Source organism: Mus caroli, chromosome 19, assembly GCF_900094665.2.
Source record: "Mus caroli chromosome 19, CAROLI_EIJ_v1.1, whole genome shotgun sequence".
Classification (NCBI taxonomy): Eukaryota; Metazoa; Chordata; class Mammalia; order Rodentia; family Muridae; genus Mus; species Mus caroli.
The window spans coordinates 15,150,721-15,168,522 of NC_034588.1; the positions used below are offsets into that span (position 1 = coordinate 15,150,721).

The 17,802-nt window shown below is 40.7% G+C and overlaps 1 protein-coding gene across 4 annotated transcripts in view; it reads right to left on the reverse strand.

Annotated features, from left to right (window-relative positions):
* Nucleotides 1-17,802, reverse strand: part of Pcsk5 (proprotein convertase subtilisin/kexin type 5) — a 412,773-nt gene that overhangs the window by 354,318 nt on the left and 40,653 nt on the right. For all 4 annotated transcript variants that reach the window (XM_021151578.2, XM_021151579.2, XM_029472674.1 and 1 more), the window contains exon 2: nucleotides 12,798-12,902. In XM_021151578.2, coding sequence (XP_021007237.1) covers nucleotides 12,798-12,902 — 105 coding nt within the window. The remainder of the gene's footprint in view (nucleotides 1-12,797; nucleotides 12,903-17,802) is intronic.

A 17,802-nucleotide genomic window follows, 5' to 3' on the forward strand; every position in this document is an offset into this window, starting at 1 on the left:
CTATTTTTTTTTTAATCAGCCATTCTCACATCTACTACCATATAGTGGACAAAGTTTTCAGACACACTGTCTGCTTTTGTATGAAAACAGCTAAGTAGGAAGAGACTTGAAGGAACAATCAACGTTGGTATTTGTCAGGAACCTAAGTTTGTCCAGACTCCAAGAGTGACTATCCACTTAAGTGTGACCCTTCCGCAATGTAAATTTTGCATCAGAAGGAAACTGTGAAAGCCGAAGTTAAAGTATAGGTGACAATCTTTCATGCTAGAGAAATCAATAGATATACTGAATTTACTTGAAGTGGATTAAGAATTTGGATGGATTAATGGGCAGGTTAAAATGAAGAGGTGCATAACTGTGTGGTAAAGACCATGTGTAGAATGCTAATCATGCAATGAGGTATATGATGCTGTTCCTTTTACTCTTTCAAAACTTTGATGCATGTTTGCAAACTAATAAAATATTAGGGAGAAGTCGGGCTTTTGTTTTGTCTATTGTGACTCACTCTATATAGCCAAGGCAACCCTGGAACTTTCTTTTCTTGTTTCAGCCTTCCAAGTGCTGGAACCATAGGCATGAGCCTATACCTGATTTAAATTGATTCTAAAAAATTCAAATGTACATAGTACAAGGACATAAAAAGTGCCTTTGCCTATTAAAGTTTTGGAGTATTGGTATAACCATCATTTCCTATTCCTAACATATTACCAAGATTAAAGACTTAGAAATTATGTATAATTTCAGAATTCTGTCCATCTCATAAAGCATGTCCAACTATGGATTGCATTTAGACATGAAGTTCAGCTCTGCTTATTCCCTGATTATAAAAGAAAATTAAGTTCAGATGCCCATTGTTCATGACCACTGAGTTAACTCACCATATAGGTACTGAAACTGGCTACTAGGGAAAGGGCATTGCTAACTTCAATTTCCATGTATGTAATCCAATGTTCCCCCAAAGTCTAAGCAGTACAGACAGGAAATTGAGGGCAGTCAGCTCTATGGGCCCGTGGCCCATCTTGTTATTGCCACTCAAGGGTTCATAGGTGCCTTTGCCCTCTCGGAGTAATTCAGCAATCTCGAGCTTGAAGCCAGGCCAGCCTTCTGACAGATCCTATTAGTTATTGCCAACTGTCTCCTATGACTCAGATCTATGGAGCTGGAACTTCCTCTTCTGAAGGGATCGTGTGACAACAGGGTTATTTTGTGCTTTACAAAATCTTTCCAAATTCTACAAAGCCTAAAACGGTTGCTTCCTCTCCAAGCATACAATCTAAACGATGACAGCTGATGAGAAGGCTGATAGATAAATTCATTGCAAATGACCTTGGTGTGGAGGCTTCCAGGTTAACTATAGCAAGCTCCCAACCATCAGCATATACATCACACACACACATAGACACACACACACATACACACACACACACACAGACACAAACACACAGGCACACACTCCACACCAGGTAACATACACCCACCCAACACACACAGACACACACTAACTGAATTTTTCTTTCTACTAAACAGAATGGAAAGAGTCACTGTCGGAGTGGTCTTGATTGCTGTATTATGGGTACTATTAGAAGCAGAAAACCAATCTAAAGGCCCCATCATAGAATACACGGGAAAATAATTATGGTTATTCCATCATGTTCCTTTATAGTAATGATGTTTTTAAGGCACATTTTTGAGAAAGGAATAAGAGAAATCTACCAACAATATACTGTTGTCATGGATACTGAGATTTGGAGAGTCCTTATTGTCAGCTGTGTTTCTCGGTATTTGGTCTATTTTCCCTACCTTTAATCTTAAAATGATTTAGGTGTAAATTGAGGTTGCTGTATTTACCAAATAATAAAGCAGGCTGCTGAGTTAAAGTTGAATTTAAGATAAATGATGAACACTTCAGCAAAAGTATAACCTGTGTTATATTTGAGATAGACCTAACTAGAAATTTGTTATTTTCTTTGGAAAATATAATCTTGGAGTTATTTTACATGAAAGTTTTTAAAAGTACACTAATTGGTGCTTTCAAACTATGGCTTCACAGTGGGGCAGTGTTGTGTGCTGGTGCAGAAGCTGATGTTGAAGGCTAGTTTCTAGATTCCTGCAAGTGAGATCAGCAAAGAAAAGAGATGAATTCCTAGCTTCAGGCAGGGTACATCCCAGTGCCTTGTACAGCAAAGCTTCCAAAAATGATAGATTGGGCTTCAGAACTCATGGATGAAGACTGTTGCTTAGCTTTGCCAGTGGACTAACAAGAGAATCAACAGAGTCACTAATAATTTTCATCTATCATATCTACCTTTGTTTCTATCTGATTTTTTGTTGGCCTCTTTTAGTTCCTCTACTGACTCCACCCCACCTTCTAATATATTTCTAACTTATTAGAATGAGCAGATGTCTTAAAAATGTTTACTTGTTGATGACTTTTAGAAACTATTCAATCTTTCCAAAACTACACTAAGTGCTTCTGTCTCCAAAGTCTCCCAGGAACAAGAGAGCAAGCCCAAAGTAAGCCAACCATTTGCCTTTGCTTACTCCTTGGCCATTTTGGAAAGTTTATGGTGTACAAGGCATGAGACTATACCTTGGTTGAACTTATGGCTTCACCTTGTCTCTGCCACATGGAGAGCATCTTGGATACTGGAAGTCCAGGCAGGAAGCCAGAAATTAGCTATCAGCTGGGGTTTCTATACCAAGTAATGATTAATGTGGATTTTTACTACTCTGAACTCCTCCATAACTCCAGGGACATCAGCCAAAACAGTAACTATTGCTTTATTAGCATATTCTCATAGCATTGCACTGATAAGTTACAGGACTCATTCCTTTCTAAATAGGTACACAGTTGATAAGTAAAGTTTGCTTCTAAGAGTCTCTATCCATCTGAAAAGCCAAAGAGGTTACTCTCCAGTCTAAATGTAAAATCAGTTCTCCTAAGACAAGGAGACATGTCTACCAGTGGAGTTGACTATGATAACAAATATTCTAAATATAGAGAGAAAGTAAATGCAGGAGGTTCCTAAATAAGGGAGAATGTGGAATATGAAAATGCATTCCCAATGGCACTGTGGACTGATGGAGAAATCATAAGTGACACCTACTCAAGATGGTAATTAATGGTTCGGAATGAACATTAGGAAATAGCTCATCTGCTCCTTGATTTCACGAGTGAAGTAGGAGCAATGAGAAGTGGCATGTTAATAGCAACTCTAAGCTGGTGATAAGGTAGAGAGCAGAATACAGATATCCAATTTATCCAAGCCTCTGCCCCTTTCTACCAGTGTTTCTCCAATGGCTGTGCATATGTCCACATTTAAAAGAAAAACGTGCCCTGTATGCCACCAAAAGGTGATGCAAGAGAAAAATCAAAGCTCTCAGCTTTCCTACTGTTTCTGTTGCTTATCTTCCTTTATAAACAACACAATGGCACTCTTCTATCTATTGGTTCTCCTAAAGGTTTCTGCGTGGCACAAAGTGTTTCAGGGCACAGGAATATCCCCGTAAATTAGATACAAGGCAGGAATCAAACAACAAAGAAAGAAAGAGTGCAGTTGTATATCTCGGTAGATATAGAAAAGACATTAACATGCTGAAGCCAGACAATGCGATTGAGAATCTATTTTAACAATGTTTATAAGGAAAATCATCCGAAGGAGGTAACATATACTTTAAACATGAAGGAAGAGAACCTGAGTATGGAGACATGTGCCTGGAATCCTAACACGAGGGAGGTAACTACAGAAAGATCAGGAGTTTAAGATCATTCCCGGTACATAGCAAATTCAAGGAGACACATTAAATTCATTCTGATATGGCAACATAGCCTTTAATTCCAGTACTTAATAGAAATATGGATCACTAAGAATTCAAGGGTGGCTTGGTCTACATAGTAACCTCCAGGCTCATCTAGGCTACATAGTGAGACACTCCCTCAATAAGCCAAAATAAAATAAAACTGGGGGTGGAAAAGATAGGCTCATCCACTATGCAAAAACCAAAGAAGATATACATTAGGCATGGAGAACAAGGGAAAGTATTTTATGACATAAAGCGACATAGAAAGATGAGGCTCAGTGAGATGAGAACAAAGATAGTTTCAAAGATTAAGAAAAAACCAGGCCACATCAACCTTTGAAGATCATATTTTTTTAAGCTAGATTTTATTTGAAGGCCAGTGGAGAGGTCATTGCAAAGGTTAATCACAATTTTATCTTTGGAAGTTGATTCTCTAAAAATGACTATGGACAATCAAAATCAGAAGCAGAGATGATGGTGGTGGTGGAACCTGGCCAAGGATACTGTTGGATGAAACAGGCTGGTGTCAGTGCAGGGGAGAAAGGCACACAGAAGCCCAGCTCCAAGATAAACTCTACTGGCATAGCAATGTACATCACTGAATGTTTCAAAGCGGGAGTACAGAGAAAAGACTCATGAATGATTGTTCTATTGTCTTTAGTAACTACATTTGTAATGATGCCATTTATGAGGGTAAAAAAAGGGTTGGGAGCCAAGGTGAAAGATAAAAATATAGAGTTCTATACATACATTTAGGTGTTGCTAGTTACTAATCATTTAAATAAAGATGTCGAGTAAAGATATTACTTAAAGTTAAATAATCTCAGCATAAAGATGAGAGAGACAGTTCTGACTCTCCCCAGACTCTCCAGAGTTTACATGTAAGGTAGAAAATTATCGTCAAGGCCCAACAACAGGTCTAACTATTGCCATAGCCCCAAACCCTTTCCTTCCTTGTGGATGACATTCATCCTCTCTAATATACCAGTTGGCCAAGGCAGAAACTGAGCAGTCATTCTTCATTTGCCTCTTTTTCTTTATTTTTTCTCATGGAACCTTCTAGAGAGATCTCGTTAGTGAAGAACAAGAAGAAAGAAGCATGCAGAGGAATGTGTGACAAATCTCAAAAGGAAGCAAATGATGGGACCGAATGCCAAGTGAAATGTAGGGATATTTTAAAGGAAAGCTCTCAGGCAGTGTGAGGAGATGAGTTATTTACTCTCCCAGTTCTATTCCATACATAGCTACAATCGCACACAGACAAGTCATTTCTTAGTCTAGGAGAATATGTCTTACATGCTTTTTGCATATTATTTGTAAACTTTGGAAATGTTTCTAGAGATGTTTCACTATCCATATGGACAGACGTATTCTCATTTCCTACTAGGCTGTAAGGATTTAACCTACATTTTAATCTTTTCTTACATGTAGAACTCATGCTATTCAGTTCTGTCATAGATTTAAATACATGCCTGAGCGATGCTGACACTTCAAATGGGAGAATTTGATAGAAACTAAGAGCTCACCCTACAAAGGCTGAAGAACAAAAATTCAAAGGTTCTTTCTGCCTTGTCATATTCTCTCTTAAGACAGGTTTTTAAAGATGGTAGGACAGCTAGGCCTACCTATGAGATCTTGCCTTAAATACATAATGTTTTAACATGTTAGAAATATTTTACCAACTATGAAAAGAGAACAGGTTTTACGGTAACTTTGCTTCCTGTAGCTGTAGTAACTATGCAACCTGTCCTCACTGAATCTCTCTTTATAGCTATCACTCCAATTCTTTTTCCCTGCTGTTTTTGAATTATCCAATTCACTCCATGTCTGTTAACCCTTCCCCCCGGGGTACTAAGAGGTCTTCGTGCAGAGCTAGTGGAAGGTTGGAAGAAGCAGAGGAGTCCTCCATCTCTTTTGCCTGCTGTTTGCACACACCCAGAAGAAACACACCACAGTGCTAGACTGCCTGTTTAGCCTGTGAGTCCCCAGGTTTGATATCCAGAATTATAAGCGATTTCAATTGAAATCCTAGGATACTGAGGGAATCTGTTTTGAGTCCCACTACAGAGCAGAGTCAGAACTAAGTAAACCATGAAAATGCCAGGAAGTATATTCTTCAAGCTTTCTTCCCTGCATCCTAAGAACTAACTGGTGGGGTTACAAGTCAGGACAACTGTCCAATCTGCTTTCTTTGGCTCACAGAGGTAGTTAATACTTTTGAATGGCTTGTCCATATTTAATACTGGTACATGTTATTAAAGGTGGAGAACGGCAGGTGCTGGAGGACTGGAAGCTGGAGGGTACCCAGGTGCAGGTGTGCATTCCTCCCTCCCCAGAGCAAGGGTGGCGCTGACTCTGCTACATGCCCAGAGATTTCCATTCTGGCCTTCTCACGCCTTGTTACCTGTGCCAGCACTGTAAGCTTCAAATTTATGACCTTTCAAACAAAACTCCTATCTTCAAGCACTTTGTTACAAACACTTGGCAGCCTCACCAAAATGGCTGAGAGATCTTTTTTAATTCATCCCTGTCTTGAGAGATTCTGGCTGGGAGCTCAACTTCCCCATCAACTAGCCACAAAATGTACAATTTGACCCTCTGGGTTCTGACTGTCCAGACATCTGGGAATCCTGGAAGCAAGACAAAGCAAAGGAGCAAGACAGAGAGGGGGACAAGATGGAGAGGGGGGTAAGACAGAGAGGGGGGGAAGACGGAGAGAGGGGGCAAGACAAAAAGGGGGAAAGATGGAAAGGGGACAAGACAGAAAGGGGGGCAAAATGGGAAGGGGGTCAAGACAGAAGGGGAGAGAGAGCAAGACAGAAAGGGGGACAAGACAAAAAGGGAGGAGGGGAGGACACAGTAAACTCTGCACCCACCATGCTCCTCACTGCCCTCTCTCTTCTATTCTTTCTCTGAATGTATCAGGCATTGCAAACCTATGGCTGACATGCTTTTCCCAGGAGAATGCTCAGAAATGCTTTCAAAAGCTAAAGACCGGGCTTAGATAGCATGATTACATTGCATAGCTAAAAATTTCATTGCTAAAAATAGGGCCAAAAACCTCAAACAAGGAAGGTCCCCTCAAATCCTCTTTGCTCCCCCACACCACCCATATCCTCTCTGCTTAACATCAGATCTAAGTCACTCTGCTTTTCCAATCGTTCTTAGGGTGTCCAGTAAGCCTTTCACTTACTAGTGCAGTGGGGATGCAGTTAAACAACCCAAAGCCTCAGGGCTGTCCCAGGACAGCACTCTTGCCTTGTGGAAATACATGGGCAAAGCCACTGACTTCAGTACATCCCAGATCAGTGGACAGCTGAGTGCAGACAAATCTAGGGGATATTCTGAGACTTATAAAACCTGTCTACAGAACAAAGTCAAAGTACTACACATTATCACATTTAAAATGGAAAACTGGAACACTGATCACCCCCATGCATACACACACACACACACACACACACACACACACACAGAGGCACATACATACTATCAGACAACAAGAACAACAACAACAACAAATCACTGCTGACACATATACTTACTTCTCCCTAAAGGTTTCTCTACCTACAAAGTCACCTTGTAGATTGTGGGTCAACAGCTTATTTGCATGCACTTGATCTACTGGGGAATGCCAAGTGCATGGATAGCTTATTTGCATGCACTTGATCTAGTAGGGGATTCTTCCTAGGTTGAACATAGAGATAACTGATGTGCTGGTATCCTCCAGGGGTCACTTAAAGGTCAGTTGGCAATGAGAGAGTATTCTGGACTTACGAAATGCATCTATGGTGAAATGGGAGTTGGCAGGTATGAAGTTGATCTGTGCAACTTTTTCATAACATGTAGAGGTGCAGCTGTCAATTTTGAGGCACACACATATACACACACATACACAAACACACACACACACAGAGAGAGAGAGAGAGAGGGAGAGAGAGAGAGAGAGAGAGAGAGAGATCCATTAAAAATAAAACAGAGGAAAGCAAACATCTAAAACTCAAATCAGCAGAAAAGACAGCAAGCTGGCACAACTGGAATTTTTCCATTTTTCCGACAGTTTATCTATCATTACTTCATGCCACCCTCCTTCCCCATGCTGATAGACAACTCTTGAATGCTTCCTTCTCATCAGAGGAAATGGCTTATGTACAAATGTAGCAAATGAGGCAGTGTGCCGATGACTGGAAGCCTTGACCTTAATCCTGGGCCACCCTGACTTGGAGACCGTTGCTTCTCCAGGAGAATAAGCCAACTGTTCTCATATTCACACAGTGGTTGCATCACCACTGACGTACCACTCTGTGTTTCGGGAAGGCAAAGGGAAACGCAGTGCTTAGAAACTAAGGTAAGCAGATGAAGACTAACAAGTTAAATCTCTTCAATTACAGAAGCAGTTTGCCTTATTTCACATGGACTTCATTATCACACTCAGATATGGAAACACTCTCTGCCGCAGAGCCATGGGGGCTATGCCAGTATTGCATAGGAAAGTGATGGGGCTGAATGGGAGGAGCCTGTGATTTCATGACGTCATTTGAGCCATTGAGGTGTGCCACCATACATGTGATGAGGGAGGCCCTGCTCCCTGGCTCAGTAAGAAAGATCTCCTTCTAATCCTAGTCTCTAGTACAGGCTGAGCCTGCCTTGGATTCAGATAATTAATTTATAAGAGATCTAAAAATGAGAAAAGAACTAGAAATGACAAAAGACAGATAGGCCAGAACCTTCCAGATAAAATCTAATATGAAGGGGCGGGGGGGGGGGGGAAGAAGCTGTTTTCATGAGATATATACACACATATACAAAGAGCATAGCTATCTAATGTAATGTCTGTTTATACTTAGATATTTTCCCTTAATATGCCCTACTTCTCTAATTGAAAACTAGTGATTTAAGTTTTCTTTTTCTTGGAAAAGATGAAAAATAAAAAGAAAGAACTCTCCCCTGCTCCCTTGTTCTGCCCTACATGTGCCTGGAAAACAGGACCCATGAGAGGCTTCTACATAACGTCCTATAGATGGTGCCTTCTGAACTCTATTACGCACTACCTTATGTTTTGAGATAGTTGCTAGTTGAACAGAGAGCTCAGTGCTTTGACTAAACTTACTGGCCAGAGAGCCCCTAGGTGTAGCTATCTCTCCCCACCCCAGCCCTGGGGTCACAGGCATGTGTTACTCTGTGTGGCTTTTATAGGTACAAAACATATGAATGATAGTGTTCATAACTTTGGCTGTGGCTGGCAAAGATGTGTACACAGATTAATTAATAAACTCTCAGATGGGCTAGAGGGGTAGCTGCACATACAAGTGTCTATACAGCTCTTACACAGGATCCAATTTGGCTCCCAGTACTCATGCAGGGTAGATCACAAGCCCCTGCAACCCCAGCTTTAGGGTATCCAACACTCTCTCTGGACTCCTTGGACACCTGCACAGACCCACACATTAACACATACACACATATACACATCATTTAAAAATTAAGTACTTAAAAAGGACGAAGCTGTGCGAATGAGAGTAGACTGTGGTTTCAAAAGAGTTTACTTCTCTGGAGAATGATTGGTCACTTAAAACAACAACAACAAAACAGAAAACAAACAAGTAATGAAATCCCCCCCAAACAAACAAACAAACAAACAACAACCCAGGATGATGGCTTGAAGGCATGACTCTGTGGGTGAACTCACAAAGACATGGTCTCAAAGTCTAGCCAAAAAAAGCAAGCTCTGGGTTCAGTGAGATACTATCTCCAAAACTAAGGTAAAAAGTAAAAGGAAGAGCTAATGTTAAAAAGTAAGAAGATAAGACCTTCGGCTTCTACATGCGCAAGCAGAGCTAAGCATGCTTTTACAAGTGTGTATGACACACACGCAGAGAGAGAGAGAGAGAGAGAGAGAGAGAGAGAGAGAGAGAGAGAGAGAGAGAGCTTTAAAATGTACCAACGCTTCCTGCCAGGCTATGTTGTTATTATACTAGTGCTGTCATCTCAGAAGTCTGTGAATCCCTGTCATTTAAAATGATAATCACAAAGCCATGTTATTGTGTAGGAGTCAAAGCTATTCTTGCTCTCAAGGTTCATGTGCCCCAGCTGACCACACAACCTTCTTAGAATCAAGAGGGTTATTCTCACAACGTTGCTCCTTTGGCCTTGCCTTATTTGGAGCCCTCTAAGTAATCTCAGAAGAAGCCATGCAATTTAGTAGGGCAAACAAAGCCTAGACTGTTTGGTGTGTGCACCCCTTCAACCAACCTGCCATTTTCCCTTTCTTGAGAAGGTGGTAGTTAAAAGTCACATGAAGTTAACATCACTGATGTCCTCCATAAAGCCATTTCCCATAGTCCAATCCCACAGATGCAAAGGAGTCTACCCCAACCTTCATCCCTATTCTCAGGATTTATAGGAGTTTGAATTGAAGGTATGTATTTGTAGCTCTCTTCTGAATGTTCAGGAAATATCCATGTGTGACTGTCTGTGTGTGCACAGATTAAGATGAGAAGGACACTGGACAGCCTGGGGAATCCAGAAAGCTACTTTTATAGCTTCATTCTAAATAGAGTGAGTTTTGTTTTGTCTTTTTAAGTTTGAAAAGAAAAAAATGCTAAGTGAGCCTAAGCTTGTCTAGGGAGTTTGCAGAGGAAAGCACCTTCTATCTCCTTTCCCCCCAAACCCCAACTCTAAGACGCATCACCCTACCCTGGGGGTCCCTGAAAGCTGCTCAGGGAGAACCAAGAGGTACCCCAGAGCCTGGCATGGGGCTGGAGACACTAGGGATTCAAGAAATATCCAGTGAACCAGTGGGAAAAAAGGGGGTAGAAACTCATTTCTGTGCTAGTCTGAGTGACAGTCTGGCCAGCCTTTCAGGCTGACCTGAAAGGCTGGAGATTAGGGCATATAGCCCTACTCTTTGGCATCCCTTTTATCGAGGAGGCAGACTGGCACAGGAGCCACGGAGTGTCCTAACTGGCCTTGCACTCCTGGAGTCTTTGAGGAAGGCTGGTGTTCAGGTACTGAATGCCCCTGGATCCAAGGTGTTCCAATAGATATTGGATCATACACACGCTGTTTCATGCATAGAGATAAGCAAAAAAGAAAACCAAGATGCCTAAGATAATTAAGTATGGAAATAGCTCCTTATGTAGTAAATTCTCTGGTAAACAAAGTCTCAACACATTCCGTTCCTAATTGGCAAGCCAACTTTTCAAATTCACATGGACTTTGCCCATGACGTTTTAAACAGAAGTCATGCTAATTGCCAAAGTTCAAGATTGTTGCTCAACAGATGAAAGAAATGTGACTGCTTTAAAAGCATAGCAAAATCAAACTGTCTCAACAGATTACCTCTCCTGAAGAATTACTCTAAATAGAAATAAATATGCACACATCATTTGCAGGCCACTGAAGTAAACATATTTGAGGATGTCTCTCTGTCACACAGAAGGGGGGGGGTTGCTGAAAGAAGTGTACTTTCTCTAACTATTGAAATATAATTTCACAGTCATGAACATTGTGCCATAGTATCCCAAGGAAATATTCCAAGGCAAACTTAAACAGAGTGTGATGGCTTAATGAAAGCAGTCCCCATAGGCTTACAAGGGGTGGCACTATTCAGATATGTGGCTTTGTTGGAGTTAAGTGTGGCTTTGTTGAGGGAAGTATATAACTGGGGTGGGCTTTGTGATTTCAAATGTTCAAGCCAGGCCCAGTGTCATTCGCTCTCTTCCTGCTCCCATGCCAGCCTATCTGGATGTCGAACTCTGAACTACCTCTCCAGCAGTATATCTACCTGCATGCTGCCATGCTTCCTACCATGAGGATAATGTATTAAACCTCTGAACTGTAAGCCAGCCACAGTTAAGGATTTCCTTTATAAGAGTTGCTATGGTCATGGTGTCTTTTCACAGCAATGGAAACCCTAACTGAGATACAAACTAAACCATGGCCCATAACAGAAGGCCAGACTCCAAACCATACATTGAATTGTACATGAATCCATGTAAGATCCTTTTTAACAAGGAATATAGTTTTCCAAGAGACTCTATATGAGGCTGCTATGCTGGCTGGCAGGAAATTGTTTATTGATTTGAGAATGAGTTCCATGGCAAACCAAAGTCACATGAAGGGGAAGAGGCAAAATAGCATAATTACTGAATTATGTACCATAATAAACTCAAAGAGGATGTAAGATATGCTGCCATGGCCACCTCTGCTTCTTCATTACTCAGCACATCTTGGAGAACTAATTTTATGGAGGTCAGCTTCTTCCTCCAACATAATTAATAAGGACAGTTACTTAACTTGATGTCAGTGTCATAGTTACTGTTTCTTACTTTGTCCCCAAATCTTCTTAGTTTCCCATATCTTATGCCAAAGCCACCTCATGTTATCACATGGGAGACTCAGTGCTGGTCATTACTTCCTTGTACAGTCTTTCAAGACTACACTGCTTCACAGGCCCAAGAGACCAGGTGTAAGAAGAAAATGGATGAGTCTCCAAGAGTAGGAGCTGGCTTTTTTTCCTGTGGATGCAAGCATGCTTTCTGTCCCAGACATAGCTTGGTTCTAGACTATCAATGCTAAGAAAAATAGCAAGTATAAATATAAGTCAATAGTGCCTTAAGAGTACTAGGGGGGAAAAATCACCCATGGAGCTCTCAATATCTAAAGCTGCATGCATAGAGAGAGATGGCATGTTCTTCTCCCATTAGACATGTTCAACTGATCTCTTCTCAAGCTGTGGCCCCTCTCAATTATGCATAAAAGCTTATACCTATAGCTACACCTGAGATGCTCCACAGATGGGATGACTATGGCATGTCAGTAAAAATCAAGTCTGTGAGTGGTGTGGCCTGAGGGCAGAAAGATACTGAACCCAAGGATACTGTGACAGAGGTGGAAATCGGAGCCTCATGCTCAGTCACTGGCTGCTAGTGTTATTGCCAATGAAAAATGCAGAAGCATTGCTTCTTGGTCCCCATCCAACTGGGTGTTCTTACCTTTGGTTCCATTGAAATGAAACTGTGCGTTCCTCTGCTCGAGAGAACAGACCTTTTAATGGTCCTACTATGGTAGAAGTGATAGTAGTCCTTCAGTGCACCGATCTGCGGGACAAGGTGGGAAGAAGACCAAAGTAAATACATTAATTTCCATGTCTTTTTGTTGTTGTTAAAATAAGAACACAAAACAAAATGGCCCATAAATTATGCAGCTGCCTGATATACTTAAATGTCACTTGAACCTTGGTGGTCACTTTTCAAAAGAAGGACATCCGATATGAAATATGAGTGTCCTTGAGGTGGTGACTGCAGAGCTAACGATTCTATTGGGGCAGTTAGCTTCTCCATATCGCCTGTTTAATGTTTAATTTATATGCAGCATTTTAAGTAATGCTATATCAATCTATATCCAAATGTGGGAAAGAAGGAAGAAGTCAAATAGCTCGCTAGTTATAAAAACACATCGCATTCTGTTTGCCGTGAGAACTGGACAATGAAGGGCGCCGACAGGTTATTTATACGATTAATTTGAAACATGTCTAAAACAGTTGATCATTCACAGAGATAACAGCACTACTTAGATCAAGAGACAGAAGACACAGCCCTCAAGTGGAGTGGTACCTCCAGAACAATCTTTGAGCTCAGTTTCTGGGGACAAATGACTTTATCTATGTTACCTTACATCCTTTTCTTTTAACATGATTTGGTTTCCTCATTTTTATTCTTTCTTGTTAAAACCAGTAGGTCTGTAAATATGCCTTGCCTACTTTGAAAACAAATGGACAAAATGTTCAACCACTGTATTCTTGTAGCAGGGGTTGGTATAGTGCTTGATACACAACATGAAGACCGAAGTCTGGATTCCCAGCAAAAAAAAAGTACAGGTTAGAGATGCCAGCATGTAGAACCCCAATGCCTAAGGAGAGGAATGCAGAGACACCAGAATCTTTGAGATTTGCTGGCCAGATATCCAAATAGTTCAGCTGATCACGAGTCCCAGGTTCACTGAGAGATCCTGTTTTAAAATGAGGTAGAGATGTAAAGACAAGATGGCTCACCAAAGGCACTTGACTTTGCAAGCTCAATTACTGGGATTTGATCCCTAGAACCCATAAAGGTGAAAGAAAAGGAACAAGTCAATAAAGTTATCCTCTAGTATCCCCCACCCCTCTATGATACTCACACACCCCTCATCCCCTACATACAATCACACATAAGACAGTAATAATAAATAAATTTGTAGTGGAGAACAACTGAGGGAGGTCATTTCTGACCTCTTTATATACCTGTCTCCATGTGTTTACACACACACACACACACACACACACACACACACACACACTATGGATCACCCAATGAAAACTGAACCCAACCACACAGGCAGGGCTTATGTCTAGTATCTTATTTCAGCTGATACCCCAGCTGAACAACACATACTCTTGAGCCTGTGTTTCCTTCTCAGTAAAATTGGATTTTGAGCTAGTTAATTTCTAAGACCACTGCAGTGCTCATATTCCATTTTTTAACAGTGACACTTTCCTTGCTTCAGGCAAACACAATAAATGTCTAATTCTCTAGACACTCATGGCTCTACACTACAGGAATGACCACTGTGGTGATGTTGTCCAGCTGGTACAATGTAGACCTTGGGCTTTCTTAATTAAAATGTCATTGGTCCAGGTTAATTTTTTTTTCATTATAAAAGGGTGTTTTCTAAGGTCCATTTCCTTGTTGCACTCTCATTACATATTTTGTGTCATTTAGACATTGTCTCCTTGTGGGACTTTGTGATGTTACAGTATCATTAGAACTTGAGAGTAAGCCTGAAGCCTCACATTATTTTTTATTCAAATGGAAAATATCCTGATCTACAACAACCCCTCAAAAAATAAGTGAGTATAAAACCAAGGGAGTCCCAGCAAGTCCTCCATCTTAGTGCTCCTCAGCAAGAGGAACAGGCAGTGAGTCCTCCAACTCAGTGCTCCTGTGATGGAAGCAAGAGCAGGAAGAGGCTATAATTTGCAGCCCCACTTCTGAGCCTGCCCAGGAGGACATCCTGGAAGGTGTTAATATGCTGAAGCTTTTGAAGTAGAATATAAGTGTGGCTGCCTGATATATTTTCTAATATTTTCTAAAAATTTCTATATATTTTCTAAACAAAAAATCTAAAACTCTTTATTACACATAGCTTAGTGATGTTCTCTCTGAGTAGCTATAGCAGTTTTGAAGCAAAGGACACGTGTACCCTGGGGGGGGGGGAACCTTGAATAACTGACAATAGCAGGCATGGCAGAGGAATGAAAATCAGGAGTTCAAGTCAGTCTCGGTTACAGGGTGAATTTAAGGAGATCCTGGGCTATATGAGATCTGGTCACAAAAATACAAAAACAAAAGCAAAGAATCTTTGCCAGTGGGGAGAATGCCAATGTGTTTACTATCACAATGTCTCTATAAAGAAACTCTTTGTTATAGAAAGTGGCTGGATTTGAACCAATTAAGCTCAAACTGTATGAAATTCATCCTGAGAAAATTCAAACCCTTGGAGCCCTTTCCAGTACAAACTGGAATCCCAGTCTAAACCAGTATGTAGGGAGGAGTAAATAGGATCTTATGTGTCAGCATAAGTTGATTTTGGACCTTGGATAAATCCTTTAGGCTTTTTCTGTGTTGTTTTTCTCAGTGGGGAACTGAGAAGTTCATAGGAAGTCGAGTAGGCAGACATTAGTCTTCAAAGTACACAAGGAATAAGATAGCATGTGGAGGGGGGGAACTAAGGAAATAAGTTCAGTGGGGGAAGTACTTCTCCGATAAGCATGAGGACCTGAGTTCAAATCCCAAGATCTCATATAATGACTGATGCTGTAATACACATCTGTAATTTCCAGTGCCTCTATAGTTAGATCAGTTGCAGAGACAAGAAAATCTCCATATAATAGCTTGGCATACACAGCAGTTTATAAGAGAACCTGCCTCAACAAGGGTTGTCTGCTGACATTCCACATCGATTGTGGTACACACACACACACACACACATGAAGTTTTTTTTAAAAAATGAATATTTACAGGTTGATATGGCAAAATGGCCATTAGACTCTGAGGTGTCTGGTCAAATCACTGCTTGGCAGATAGTCATTGTTGGAAGCTTATTAGCTTCGCATCTCTCATCTCTTCTAATTCATCTTTCACCTCTTTTCCCTTGTCAGGATTACTTTGGCCTACACTGTCATTAGCTCTTCTCTTCCCAGCCCTCACTGGCAAAGACCAAATGAAGTGATGACACACTGCTGTAGGTATGTAGGCAGTGAAGGTGGTTATGCAAGTATAAGGTGAGATGAGGTTTGAAGAGACTAAACTGCATCTTAACCTTGGACACCATCTGTCTATTTCCAGAGGTGCATTTTGCAGATCATCACCTATAAACAGATGTCAGAGCCAACTCTGTAAATATTCAAAACACCCAGCTGCCATCAAAAGGTCATTAATCATACACAAGTAAAAGTAGTTTCAACCCCAAGATATAGTGAGTTAAAAATAAAGAGAAGCACACACCCTATTATATGGTGCAATTTTTGCAAAGAGGAAAAAGGAAGAATTTGTAGTTTTATAGTATATCGTTGTAAAAATATTTTTAAAAATAAAATTCAAAAACCCAAGGAGACCTTCCTTTCATTGTTTATGCACATTGCTTTTTTATGATTAAAAACCCTCATTAAAAATTAAAGAAGTGTCTTTGAGACGTGAACAGGGGAAAGTGCAGAAACTCACAACTGGTTCAAGTCCTGAGAATGTGTGTCTGGAATGCAAAGCTACCAATGTGAAGGCTGAATCCTATCCAACTCTCCCAAAGGTCAGGGACTATCACCCAGATGGTTAGGGGAAATTCCCAGAGTCGGAGGCCAGAAAGGACAAGTGAACTCAGAGTAGCTATTGTTGCCTACACAAGAGCTGCCCAAGATCTACCCAGTCAGCATTCCTCACGAAGGGGAAAGGCACTCCTAAGTTCCACCTCTTGCTGAGGAGTTACTGGTCACTGAAGGCTTTCATAGAAAGGAGAGTCAATTTCTTTAAGAGTGTGGTCAACCTCCAGTGGATGGCCTCACACATGGGAAAATAAAAACAGCACAAACTTCACTCTTGTTTGGTTATTTAAAAACAACAGCAACAAAAACCAGGATATAAAATTGGGAGGTGTACAAGGAGTAGGCAAGGATCTGAGAGGAGTTGGCAGGGGAGGGGGTGGGGGGTGAAATGAGCAAATAGCATATATATATATATGTGTATGTGTGTATATATGTATATATGTATATAATTCATATATGTTATAAATCTCTGATAATAGAAATATAACAATATGCCTATTTTTCTTTTTAAAAAAACAACCAAAAGAACTGAAATAGCATACACACAAATCCCAGGAATTTTTCCATGGCATATATAAGTTCCACATGACCAGTACAAGACTACATCTACCTAGGGCACCAAACTATGCAACAGTAAACAATGCAATTCTTCCCTCCTCATTCTACGACTAAGCTGTGTGGTGGCACAATGTAGTTCTTTGGATGATATTTCATTTACTAAAAGCTAAACTTGTGCCAAGGTTCTTACTCCTCTCCTAGATATTATCAGATTTAGGCTAATCCCCAAGAGTTCTGGAAGCTAAATATCATTAGCTCTAATTGACTTAAGAAGCATCAAGAGCTCTGGGAATATCCAAACACATACTGCTGTGATTAAGTGCATGGTAAATATCCACTAACATCATGGTGAGCCTAGTTCAGTTCTGCCATGGACTCTGTGAATGGCCTCAAATGATGCAGTGCAGCATCCTTCTGGAAGGTCTTCCTGAAGAGGGCAACTATGATGCTAAACTCTACTTGTACAGCAAGCAACCAGACATGGCACTGATCATAAAGCAAACATCACCAGGCCTATTCTTTTTTTTTTAATTGGGTATTTATTTCATTTACATTTCCAATGCTATCCCAAAAGTCCCCCACACGCC